The 12,734-nt window shown below is 37.3% G+C and overlaps 1 protein-coding gene across 1 annotated transcript in view; it reads right to left on the bottom strand.

Moving 5' to 3' along the window:
* Nucleotides 1–217: 217 nt before the first annotated feature.
* Nucleotides 218–12,734, bottom strand: part of LOC136780590 (sex-regulated protein janus-A-like) — a 39,741-nt gene continuing 27,224 nt past the window's right edge. The window contains exons 4-5 of the mRNA XM_066739058.1: nucleotides 1,775–1,905; nucleotides 218–561 (exon numbers count right to left, since the gene is read on the bottom strand). Of these exons, the coding sequence (XP_066595155.1) occupies nucleotides 469–561; nucleotides 1,775–1,905 (224 nt within the window). The 3' untranslated portion in view covers nucleotides 218–468. The remainder of the gene's footprint in view (nucleotides 562–1,774; nucleotides 1,906–12,734) is intronic.

The following is a 12,734-nucleotide window of genomic DNA, read 5'->3' as shown; positions in this document are numbered from 1 at the left end:
CAACTATTTTGTTAATATATGTTATCAATGTAAATGGAAAAATAACTTTATTATCTCTATTAATATTAAGTATCATTCAATTTTTTGGCCTCTCTTTTTCTTTCTCTGATATTTACCGACGGAGCATATACCACTTACCGATGGCCGCTTTAGCTAGGTTCCTTCTTTGACTCCAATTGGTTATCCACGTGTTATCCAGAAAGGAGTATACCATACGCTGATCGAGTAGCATTTTATCAATCATCGATAAAATATATTAAAGTAATGTAAACATAATTATTGTAAAAGTTGCAAATTTATACTTATAACTATTAGACTGAAGAAAAAAGCATAGTAGACGAGATAATAGAAAAAGAGTAGAAATTAAGGGAAAGATGATAAATACTATTTATTGATTCCCTTGGAGCAGGTCAAACATTTTTTTTGTGTTAAATAATTTATTGATACATCGGATATTTTCCTTAACGTCTAGTAACCTTCATCGGACCAGGTAATATTGTAGTCGGGATATTTCTTTTTCAAAATTGACACCGTAACTTCGTGATCAGCTTTTCCGTAACCCTGAAAATAGAAAAAAGCCAAGGTCATTTTTGATATTTCATCATCATTCAATACACCAGTTAGAGTGCTTGATGCAATTTTCTCCAAGGTAGGAGAAAACTCGCCGCAAATCAAATAAGTTAGCGCCATCCACGAAACGTGCTTCGAGCGTACACTAGGGTTGATCGATAGAAAAAAATTTTAATTTACTATTGGAAAAACATTGAGAGCATCTGTAACGTGGATATTAAAACGTTTTATGTTAAAAAAGCTATTTACGAATTTACTTGCTTTGAGATTTCTACCTTAAAAACTTAAATATAAATTAGCATGTAAGTTCCTCTCAAGTCCCGTTTTGCATAATTGTATCTACAAGTTTTCACACGGTTATATTTCCTGCCTTTCCTCGAAGATTAAGCGAATCTTCCAGTAGCAAGCGGCCAACTAACGCTTCTTGGAATATAAATAATTTAAATGCCCCATAAAAGTGGAAACTTTATAACGAAGAATCCTTAGTTGATTTAAACAGTTTTATTTTACACACAACAATTTTTACTTCCTACCAAACACAATCTCCCATTCACTCGAAAACTATGCGAGAATTCTTAACTGAATTCTATTTTACGATAATATCTACACAAGAAAATTATGGGGCAAGGAAAGTGAAGTAAAAATTGGCCTTACTTATACAGCAGCCATTAATTAAACGGAACGGTATGCAAGGATGTTGCGCTCGAAAAATGTTTCTTCGATATTCATCAAATGGAGTTTTGTCCGTAAAAGCTATTCTCGTGATTTTTGAAATTTGTTTTGATGCAAGTTAGTTTTGATTTGGAATGATTGATTTAAACGGCTTGATTGGAGCAGTTCTTGAGTATGACGTGGGGAAACAAGGTAGTAAAATACGATATTGGTTCACGGAAGTCGTTAAGAAACGGTCATCATAGTTTTAAGTAAACGCAATTGCAATCTCAAGAATGGTATCAGCATAGTGCTCGAATTCGATGGATCGAAACTTTACGATGTTTACGTTCGTTTTCTGGCAAGCGATCACTGTCCTCCTTGCGAAAACCTCTCTAACAATTTCCAATATAGAAACGATCTAGACAATTTTCCCAATTAATTCGATCGGTTCTCTAGTCTGTATACATGTGTATGTGCGTACAGCTACTCGATATAGCTTTTATTACTGGAGGCAATAAAAGAATCGAATATTCCGATGGCTTTTACCGACCTGTGAATATCCAAAGACCTTGAGTGTTTTCTCATCGGGATCGTGAAGAATTCTTCCACCGCCCAAACAATTAGTTTTCAGGTCCTTCCCCAATTCTTTGACCTTTCTTTCCGTCTCCTCGAAAATATCAGCTGCAAAAGAAAAAAGACTCTGCTTCAATATCATTGAATCGTTATTATATGTATATATATATATACATATATTCATTTAAATCGAGAAAGATTTTAATAAAAAGTCTAACAGTATACTGCTGAATTAGTTTTATCGCAGTGGACAGATAAATAACAATATAGTGCTTCGCATATAGAAGCGTAGAAGGGCTTGTGTATGTCATATTTCAATCAGGTTACAGCTTTCTGCTATAGCTGGTGAAGGATAGTGATGCAAAGCGAAGTATTATAGGATACAAAAGGCTTGTCAGATGAGAAAAATTGACGTAACTGCGGAAACCGTGGACTAGTCTGTGTCGCTGGAGATTGTATTCGTCTACATGGGCAATCTCATCTTCTCCTACGAAAAATTGGATTTTCTCCTCCAACAACCCATTGACAAAGAGAGAACCGTAATTCCACGTCCCTTTTAAATTCCGCCCCTCCCCTTATAAGATGATTAATTAATTTAAAGTTTGAAAATGTTATTCAGCCTTCTAACCCATTTCTTTTCCCTCGCAGTAAGCTAAATACGAACTCGATAGGGTAAAGCGATAATGATAAAGTAAAGTAGAAATTTCTGGAAAAATACCGCAGCACGCATAACTGATAGAAAAGCTATTCTTGTTGTTCCAGTAAAAAATTAAGTTTAGCTTTTCAATAAAGTGGTAATGCTTTCTTAATGGAAGGTTGAATCGAGTACACATGGCTAATATGAGCTCAGAGCGAGGAAAAATGTTGATTTTTTCGTAATAGCGAGCAAGTATTTTTAGCATTGACACTGAGCGAATGCGATATGCAGCAACAGTACGTTAGGATTCACACAGTGATGTGATTCGTCGTTACTGTTATTTCCTATTTGACAGCCACGTAGAGCAGCTTGATTTCCCGCTTTCCCGTCACTCAATTCCCAAGAGACGTTGCTTTACTACAGTACTACTTCCAACCGTATGTGTGAACACTGGTGTAAGCCTCCCTAACCAATCGATTACACTGTCAATTCATTAAATCTTATCACTCCGCTTTCGATTTTGACCATTGTCCATCAATATTAAGCTCTACTGTTTTTTTTTTTTTTTTTTTTTTTTTTTTTTTTTTTTTTTTTCATACGTGTACGTATATACACCACATAAACATGTATAGCCAATGAGCAGAACACAATGATTTTGACCACGTTATTAGGTGCAATTTATTAACATGGAGATTGAGTAATTAATCCGCTCAAGGTAGCATACTAATCCATTATAGCAGCTTTTATAAGATAATTTTGACGCGCAAGTAGTTTACGTGCAGATAATGCTCATTATTAATGGTCCGTTTAGTCATTACCAATCCACGCGTTCTCCACGTCTATGTTGAATGGCCACAAGTAACAAGCTCTGAAGCATCAATGTTCTGCCTATGTGGATGTTACCAGACATCAAGCGTAAGCGTGTGAGCTATCCTTTGAAATGTAGTACCGTCTACATTATACGTTGTACACCACGTTGTAATGTTCCCGCTCTGCTTCAAGTCAAAGCTCGCCAATATATCAGGAGAGAGAATTCCAATTTTCTCTCCTGAATTAAACAGGGACTTTACATGTATACCCATTTTTAGCACGAGTACCATGCAGCGCGAATAAAGCTCAAGTATTAAATTTCTTGCTTTAACTCATCGTCAGTTTCAAAGAGAGATACAAAACGAAACCTAATGGAAGAAAATGCCTTGCGCGACTTGCCATGAGACGACCAACTTCTTTCGAGCTTTTTAGCATCTTAGCAGAATTAAATTTTAAATAGTCACACTGTACTGTCTTACAACATTTTTCATTCGCATCGTCTTCATTGCTGTGACAACTTATTTGCGCGAGCCAGTCTTTGCAAAAAGCCAATTACCAAATTGGAAAAACACAGCGACTGAACTTTGCTTGTTGATTATCAGCGAATTGTAATTATGGAAAACAACCTTGAAGCTGGTGCAGGTACAACCATGTCCAAGAAACGAAGGAGGAAAGTGCATTTGATTAAAATTGAAATTGCGCTATCAGATACGAGTAGCTATATGGCCATGCTACGTGCATGGCGTCATATTGTGCTCCTATCAATTTTTTCTCTTTATACATATACCCGATGCTACGTATAGGCGAACTAATCGATTTGTTCAGTCGTATTGTCGAGGCTTGAAAATTTCAACTTTGGTGGACTGGAAGCTCGGTTGAGAGATTTAGTCTTTTTCACAGGACTGCAGAAAGCAAAAAAAGGAGATAAAATTGGTGGTGAAAATGACGGGAAAAAGGAGCTCCGGGGGTTGAGTTCGTGAACCTTTGACCCTCGAAAAAGGGCCATATATATTTTCCACCCTCGTTTGATCCATGTGTACCCTATTAACAATCCAGGCCTATCTCTCCCTCCGTCACGTAGCACGAGCATCGAATTCACAACCTACCACGCAAGCTTGGGGAACCGCTTCGATTTTTTGTCTCACCTTTCCCGAAAGGCGAAGGTTTCTAATGAAAAAATGAAAAAGATTATTACACGAGTAATGAACTGGCCCCGGCCAATGGCGTTTCGTGCACGAACTATACGCGTTTCCCCCCTTTTTCCGGGAGAGCTAACCCATGAAAAATACCAACTTTCATTGAATCGTCGCGAATCAGCAGTTTATCACATTGCCTCTGGCTATCCAGACACGGATATTGTAGTGGCAAGCAATCGGCTCCCACCCATGCGTCGGAACAAATGCCAGCTCGTTACCCTAATTTTCATCAGGAACGAGGGGCAAAAATACCAGCAGCAGTATTCTTGCTGGAAAATTCTTCCTATACAAATAGAAGAACCTATATATACACGTCCTACGATAAACGCATCAAGATTTTTAAGAGAGCACTTCTCTTCATTTACCAATAACGTCCTTTCTCGATAATGGTCGTCGCGTCGCGAACAAACTTCCAATATCCCCTCTACGAGCCAATCCTTCTCCCCCAATTAAATATTTACATTTAATTTAGCTCTGGATAGCCCGAAGATATTCAACAGGTCTTCTCATTCGTTAAAACTGACCGGACTGTTTTAATACTGCCAATTGAAGGGCCCGATATTAACCTTTAACGGCCGGCAATTCAACCACCCAAGCATGCAACTACTCAGAATTATCCGAAAGTGCCTATATAAAAAACCTTAGATATATATCTATATATATATCTATTTAAAAAAAAGATCGACCTTTCACGTAAGCGTATATATATTTTTACTTTTTTCCAGCCCTCCGAAGGTTAACAATGTGTACACTGTATCAAATGAAACAAGTTATTTTTTCCATTGAATTTCGTTGGACTACGAGACAGTTAGTACTAATGAATGGAAGATCCAAAGGGAGAATATGTATGTTGTAGATTTGACTGGACAGACAGAGATAGTACATCGAGGGAATAAAATAAGCGATTGATGTAATAACGTTGAACGTCGTTACGGTATACATACAGACGTAATCGGTATATTGCGATAGAGTTGGACGCTCGTGGCTACGATAGAAGCGTGCGTTAGGAGTTACTAGAAATCGATCAGTCCTTTGCACTCACTTCCCCCCGCCCCCTCCCCCTCCATCTCTTTGTCTATATCATCCTCGCAAGCCCACTTTCTTCCTGTCAAGATTCTGCTTTTTCGCTCCTTCCCTGCAACCTCGCGCTTTCTCAGCGGGGACTAAAAGCTGGTCCGGGTAAGGTACTAAGTGCGAAACACGGTATGTATGTATTATACACACGCTGCGCCTTGACACCCACGTGGATAAGCTCTGACGTGACGCTCCCTATACACGGTACCGTATATATATATATAGCATATTTGGTACACCGGGCCAACTGCGCAAACTGCTTCCGTTCTACGAGTCACCGGTGAGGTAAATTGCTCGGACAGCCCCGAACAAGTCGAAAGCTTCTCCAACTTCAAAGTCGATTGAGCCGCTGTCACTTTTCCAGGGCCTCACACGCGTCCTGTCAGGATCAAAGCGCTCCGCCTCCTCCGGTGGAGCCTATAATACGCGTGTAAGTACAGCCCAGCCAGCAGCCACCAGTCTACCTACCTCTCAGCTACACCTACTATACCTACACCTTTGTTCCTACGTCAATGTTTATCTAACATCGTACGGGACACTCCATTGCACGCTCCTCGCTAAATGACCGATAGACAATTACGCAAATTGCCGAATTACTATAGCACGTAAACGCGTTCGTCTGTATTTGATTATCTTGTCAACTATAGCTCTTTGGCCATGGCGCAGCAGCTGATAATTCCATTACTCTTACCCTCGACCACCATAAACGAAGCACCAACGAGAGCTGCGAGCTTATTTCATTATCGCATTAATTTAATAAGCATAATCGACCAATCATTATATTGGAGGAAAAAAAATATACGGGGAAGACGATTTTCATCGGTATGGCCAACCAGCAGTGTTTCGATCTCCCTCGCGATCCTCTCCGAAACAGCTGCTTTTTTCCGAGAGCCGAGAACAAATTTTGTTGCTTAATAAAAGACGTTTTCGAGGCAAAGTATGCATGTGCTATGGATAAAGGAGTGGCTTGATTTATGGCAACGTCATGGGGCGGATTTATTCTCCTGATGGTGTTAAAGATTTATAACGTCGATTTACACTTGTCCTTTTCACCTCCCCCACCCGTTTCCTTCTCCCATCTTGGCTGTTTCTTGGTGTACGTTTCTTGGATCAAACTGTATACGCAGCCTTACGTGCGGCTTTCTTTCTCTTGAATTCGGCGAAAAAGCAGCGAAACTGCACAGCCGACTCGTGCAGGATCGTGGCGCGAAAATAGCTTTAGTAATCTTACTTACACACTTACAGAGATTTCATTAGCCCCAAGGATAATGAGGCGTATTGTGCGTAATTGTGTGATGGAAGAAAGGTTCTTGCTATAGAATTCTCAGAACTCTGTAGAGAGCAAACTGGAGCGAGTGATAATGATAATGAAACTTTGCACTCAAGAGATGCCAATGAATGAACAGCCACTTCCAATGCATGCAACTTCTGCTGTACATTGTGCATGTATTTATTCAAAGAAAATGCTTTGTTCGATACCTTTTACCAATATTTATTATTATGCAGATGTAACGGTGTAACTTTGTTCTAATTAAATTGCACACACTAGGTATAAGCTTTAACAGTACATCCATACCTATATGGTATTTGTATACGTGCAATAGAGACTCTTTTCCTTTTATAGTGAACAAAACACAAAATTACTGCGAATACAATTACACCCCCTCTAAAATAATCGTTATGCCACATTCCCTTTTTACGCCCGAAAGCACCTTATGTTTATGGAGTAAATAATGCTCGGCTCCACGGTATATTTGGCTGTAGTGAAACTTACCTCGCTATATGGATGGATAGATAGAGTTCGATTTTAATGAATCAAGTTTGATTGAATGAAAGACGGACGGAAAAGTAATTTACATCTTTATGTTCGGTTATACACAGAAATTGAAATTGCTTTGTCATGCAAGGAGTCAAATTGCACGCATTCTACTAATGAGTATGAGTACGTATATACTATAGTTGATTTTGTAATCAGGCCACGTTTGACGAACGGTAATTCGTTTCTCTGGTATTCTTGATGATGTGAATTATTTCACATGTATTGCAATATCATTGCTTTAAAAATATTAATTCAAAAAGATTCCATCTGAAATATTTTAGCAAACTTTGAGCTGATTCGCAATTTTCGCAGATTGAATGGAAAAAGTTTTACACTTTTTGACTTACATCCGCAATCTTTATCAATATAGTATTACTACGGCTTTTAAATTTGCTGAAATTTCTTGAGCTTCGGTTATTCGATAGATCGTATTCCTGTACAGGAGTACTTTGGCGCGGGCGATATTGGTTTATCGGAATTGCCAATACGCATGAATGCACGACATCTTCCGATGATGCATAACGCGTTTTCAAGAGAATCTGGTGCGCGCTCGTTAATTATAAAACCAAACACAACTCTCCACACGACGTAATTAGTGGTTCGAGTCACGCTACACGAATTTCATCGGCAAGTCTACGTAACGTTAAATAAAGCGTATAACGTAACGTCGCTTTAGCGTTTCGTCACCGTAACCAATTTGAGACTGTTATTTCTTCCTCTCTCTCCCTTTCTCCCTCTATATAAGATAATTGATATAAATATCCTCACTCGATGAAAATCGATCGAGCTTCGCCATGATTCCCAGGAGATGAAAAAATCAACTTTAGGAATCCTTTAAAATAACGTTATTTGTAAAATACGTTATTTCCCCTCTCTCTCCATCTATCTCTCTCTCTTATTAGTTTTATCCCATTTTATTCAATAAATATTCGCCCCAATGAATCGTCCGCATGGGATTCAGCTTACGCTTGTTAATCTTTGCTTTTTTGATATGTTGCAGTTTCGTTCGTGTGCACGTTTTGGTTATATGATTTCATATACATTTGACCGGAATAACTATATGCCCTCTTATAGTTCTCTTTCTTTCTCTTTCTCGCTTTAAATTCTTTTTTTTTTTTTTTTTTTTTTTTTTTTGGAAGAGATTTGACTTTTTTGTGCTTTAGGTCAAGTACATACTAACTAGCCAGTTTTCACGATTAAGGGATTATACATTTGGCGGATTTGGCGGTCATACTAAAACAGGGAAAGTTACGATTCTGCTAGTTGGATGTAATCCGGATGTAATTTGGTTTATGGGATGTTCGAGAAGCTAAAAGCAAGGCCATGAATATGAATTTTGAATGAAATTGTGAGTGGAGAGATTGGATTTTCGTATAACTTTTAATAGGATGAAATCACCGATTTCCTAGAATCTCGTGTCTCTAACGTTACGAAATGAAATCCTCCGAGGCGCAATGACCGTAGAACTTTAACTGCACCCTGGTGAGTCGTCAATCGTAATGTCGATTGTTCTGTGGTAAACGATTAATTAGTTTATCCTAGGAGCTTCGGCATACCCGCCGACTGAATCAACCGTAAATTACTTTTATCTGGAGATTATTCCAGTGTCAATTTACTGCTTATTCAAATAGACTTACTACACGTAGCATAGATTGAGCTGACGACGTCCAATTAAAATCAATAAAAGGAATCGCCTCTACGGCACACACACTCGTAAATTTCAATTCGCATAGTACTTAAACTATAAAATATTTATTCAGTAACTCCCACTGCTTTATGCTGCTGCTAAAGCTCTTTCTACTAGCCTCTATAGGCAACTGCAAATTTCATCCACCGGCAGTAATAAAATTTTAAAACTAACCAACCCCGATCCATTCAAGAATCAAAGACAATGATATAAATCAAGAGCTACAAGCGCTTGTATTGCCAATTTATAGTCGTCGTTCCAATTTATGACTGCCAAAAATAGTTCAATGTAAAATCGATACAAAATCACATCAATCAAACTGTATTATTAGTGTCAATACAAAATTGAACACATCATGTTTCACTTAAAGCAGCCACGTGAAACGAATAAACCTTATAGTTTTTCCATATTATCTGCACGAATTACTACATGACAAGAAATGAGGAGAAACGAAAGCTTTCTTCTTCTTCTTCTTTTTTTTTTTCAAACGTAGTTTCAATAAACAATCAGATAAATTTAATATATATGGGTCCTGTGCCGGTAAATTCCATAACTGTTAGATTCAAACACGTGCCACGTCGGATTTAGCTATATAGAGTAGCTGTACTATAGTCCAAGACACAGTTGGAGATAATAAAGATAGTATGCATCGAGGAAGCGAGCATACTGCACTATCTTAGAGTAAGCTTACATCTTGAAGATCTAAAATTTATGGTTCAACTTGGTAGTATCATCTGTTTCATCCCTTTATACGTCAAATCGACGCTGTTACGCCAGAATGCTGATATCGTATTGATAGTAAACAGTATTCATCGAAATAGCTCGCTTATACTATATATATACGTACAGCCTCTATTTTATAAATTCCTATTTTCAGAATTTTATCTTTAATCTCGCTCTATACACATGTACCAAGTTTTTGAGCTTTTCACAAGATTACTGGAATAAGCGAAGCACACAATTCACAGATTGTTCTGAGGAAGTGAAGGAAATGGGATAAGTTCTTAATTATCGATGAGCTCGTGTCTAGCAGCTTAATGGATTGCTATAACTGGAAGTATCGATCATTAGTTGAAACGAACAACTCTGTAGATGCGCAACTTTTTCTAATTATTTAACATGTCTTACCTTACCTTATTATAGTCCTTATTATGAAGCAACTTTTTATAAAAATTTCCTTTTGAGCAGTAAAAATCAATGACGCGGCAAAACAGTCTTTGATAAAGGAAAAGGATACTCGTAGATTGCTCTAATGTTAAATTAATAGAAAAATAAAAGAAGCGACCATGAAGCGAAAGAAAAAAACTAAAGTGTGCAATTAAGCATTTTATGAATCCCTAACTCTCTAAGCGAAGTTACTATCTCTCGGATATTAAAGATTTTACTTATTTTCTACCCAACCATTATTCTCTTGTCTTCAGAGCACTCGAGAATTATGCGAGAAAGGGTAGATACAAGTAACTTATGAAAGCTTTTAACGAAGGTGACGTTTAGGTAATAAGTTTTTGAAGCTCGCATTTACATTATTATACGCAGAGGACTCTATATACTTCGCCTAGATCATCGATACGAGGATATCGTTTAATTACTGGCAAGACTCGGTTGCCAGTTTAATACGAATATTTGCTGATTTTGATAGTTTTATGGGGATCACGCGCGCTGTTAGAATCATAAATGAATTTGCCATTAAAGGGGCAGCATCACGATATACGTATATATGTATACACATTCACAAAGACATCTTCAAGGCATAACTCGGTATAGTTTCATAAACCACTATACTGCCACTACCCACACGGGTCTCAAAATATCCAATATATTTAATTAACAGGCAGAGCCAGGCAGAGCCAGCCAGTGCAGCAGCCAGTGTGGCCACTGCCTGCTCACGCCGCTGCTAACTCCAGGAGTCCGCTGACTAACAATCGCCCCAACGTATTCTGTAGGTAGCAAAGTTTCTTGCCAATGATTGGCTGCAGCTGTTTGTCGTAGCACTACAATGCTATATCTCAGCCTCTCGTCGAAATATTTTGGTTGCAACACGATTTGCCTTCTAACGATATTCTATAATATATTACGTAAACCATAATAATGTTTAAATAAACATTTCTGACGCAAAAGAATTCCTTCTTTGATCGTAACTTCAAGTTGGACATCCGATCAACATGCTTCTAGCCAGATACAGGAATAACAAGCTGGAAAGTAAATATTTTTCCTTGCCGACGTTCAATGCTGACTTACAAAAAGAAAAGAATCTTACTTTAAATCTCTTTTGCCGGTCGACGATGCGTAGCTTGTAAATAAAAACAGCTTTTGCTTTATGTAATGAGGAGAAAAAAAATGATTAAACGAATATATATATATATATATATGCGTAAATTGGTTGGAAATATTTTGAACGTCCTATTAAGCTGAGCAGTATTCTGGGAAAGTGTTACAGTCATTAAACCCTTCCAGTTTCATGAGAATCAATGTCTCGTGAAGAGACGAAACTAGTTTACATGCAATCTGTTCTCTAACAGGTAGTTCAGAATGCAATGAACTGTTGGGAGCTTCAGTTAGCGAAATTTTCATACCAAAAAGTACAGGTATCACTTGCAAACGCCTCGTGTAGCTCTTAATTACAAAGTGCTACGCGTACTTTCTGCTCTATATAAAGTTGTTTACAGGTCATATACATATAGCTTAATCACATTTTTACAATATCAAAACTTTTGGTTATATAAATAAGAAAAAGTCAAGTTTATCTTAAGAGAACACCTGCACTTTTATAAATATAGATTATAACATTTATAATTAATATTTGCATTTCTCACATAAGCGTTTCCTCGTTTCATCTGCAGTTCACACAAATGTAAAAAGTTAGACAGACTCACGCGAAATGAAAAACTTGAAATTGAGTTATAAGTTACGAATATTTCTTCCCATAAATGTACCATAACTACTCGGTTTGTTAATTTGAAATTGAACAGACGACGGATATGGCCTGAAGGACAGTAAAAGTTAAAAGTTACATCGCGTTATCCGTATTTTCTTTTTTGATATAGTTTAAGAAAATTAATTTTTTTTCACTCTCTCTCTCCCTCTCTCCTTGTTTGGTAAGGTTGTTTATCTTGCAAACTTGCTTAGAATAATATGTACAAACTTGTAAATTTAGTTTTATAAACACCTGGCTATGGCTAAACTAATCATTTTCACATTTACATTCGCACCTTTTGTTTAATTTAGTAGGACAAAAAATGCTGCTATGCGGGGATCTTATTGAAATTTTTAAAGACTAATTGAAATAATTAACCGATAAAACAATTGATGTTATAAACTCGCGGAAGGTTAGATAACCGAAATAGAAATTTATTACACAATGCAGTGATATTTATTCTTGCAAAATTATCACGTTGAAGTATAATAATGATACAAGAACGTATGAATTATTCTACCTAAAATATATAATACTACGTTGAATTAATATTCGATTGTTAAAATTTGCGTTAAACATAGCATGTTACCTCCTGCGCATAAACTTGTTTCTACTATGAAATAAATTATGCTGGTGCGTGAGTAGCCACTTTCTTATCAGTGATCTGCATTTGATTATCCGATGACCATTGAACTCCCTTTGAGCTACTATACGTCTCTTTTTAAAGTCATATATGGCTCGTAGCTGGTGCAACTCGTGAGCCATTTCACCCATCGTTAGCATTTTTCATGAGCCATGTA

This window comes from Prorops nasuta, unplaced genomic scaffold, assembly GCF_024137725.1.
Source record: "Prorops nasuta isolate Cenicafe-Biocafe unplaced genomic scaffold, Cenicafe_Pnas_1.2 PNAS00019, whole genome shotgun sequence".
Classification (NCBI taxonomy): domain Eukaryota; kingdom Metazoa; phylum Arthropoda; class Insecta; order Hymenoptera; family Bethylidae; genus Prorops; species Prorops nasuta.
Note: the sequence above shows the minus strand (reverse complement) of the source record. Positions and strands in the feature narration are given on the sequence as shown.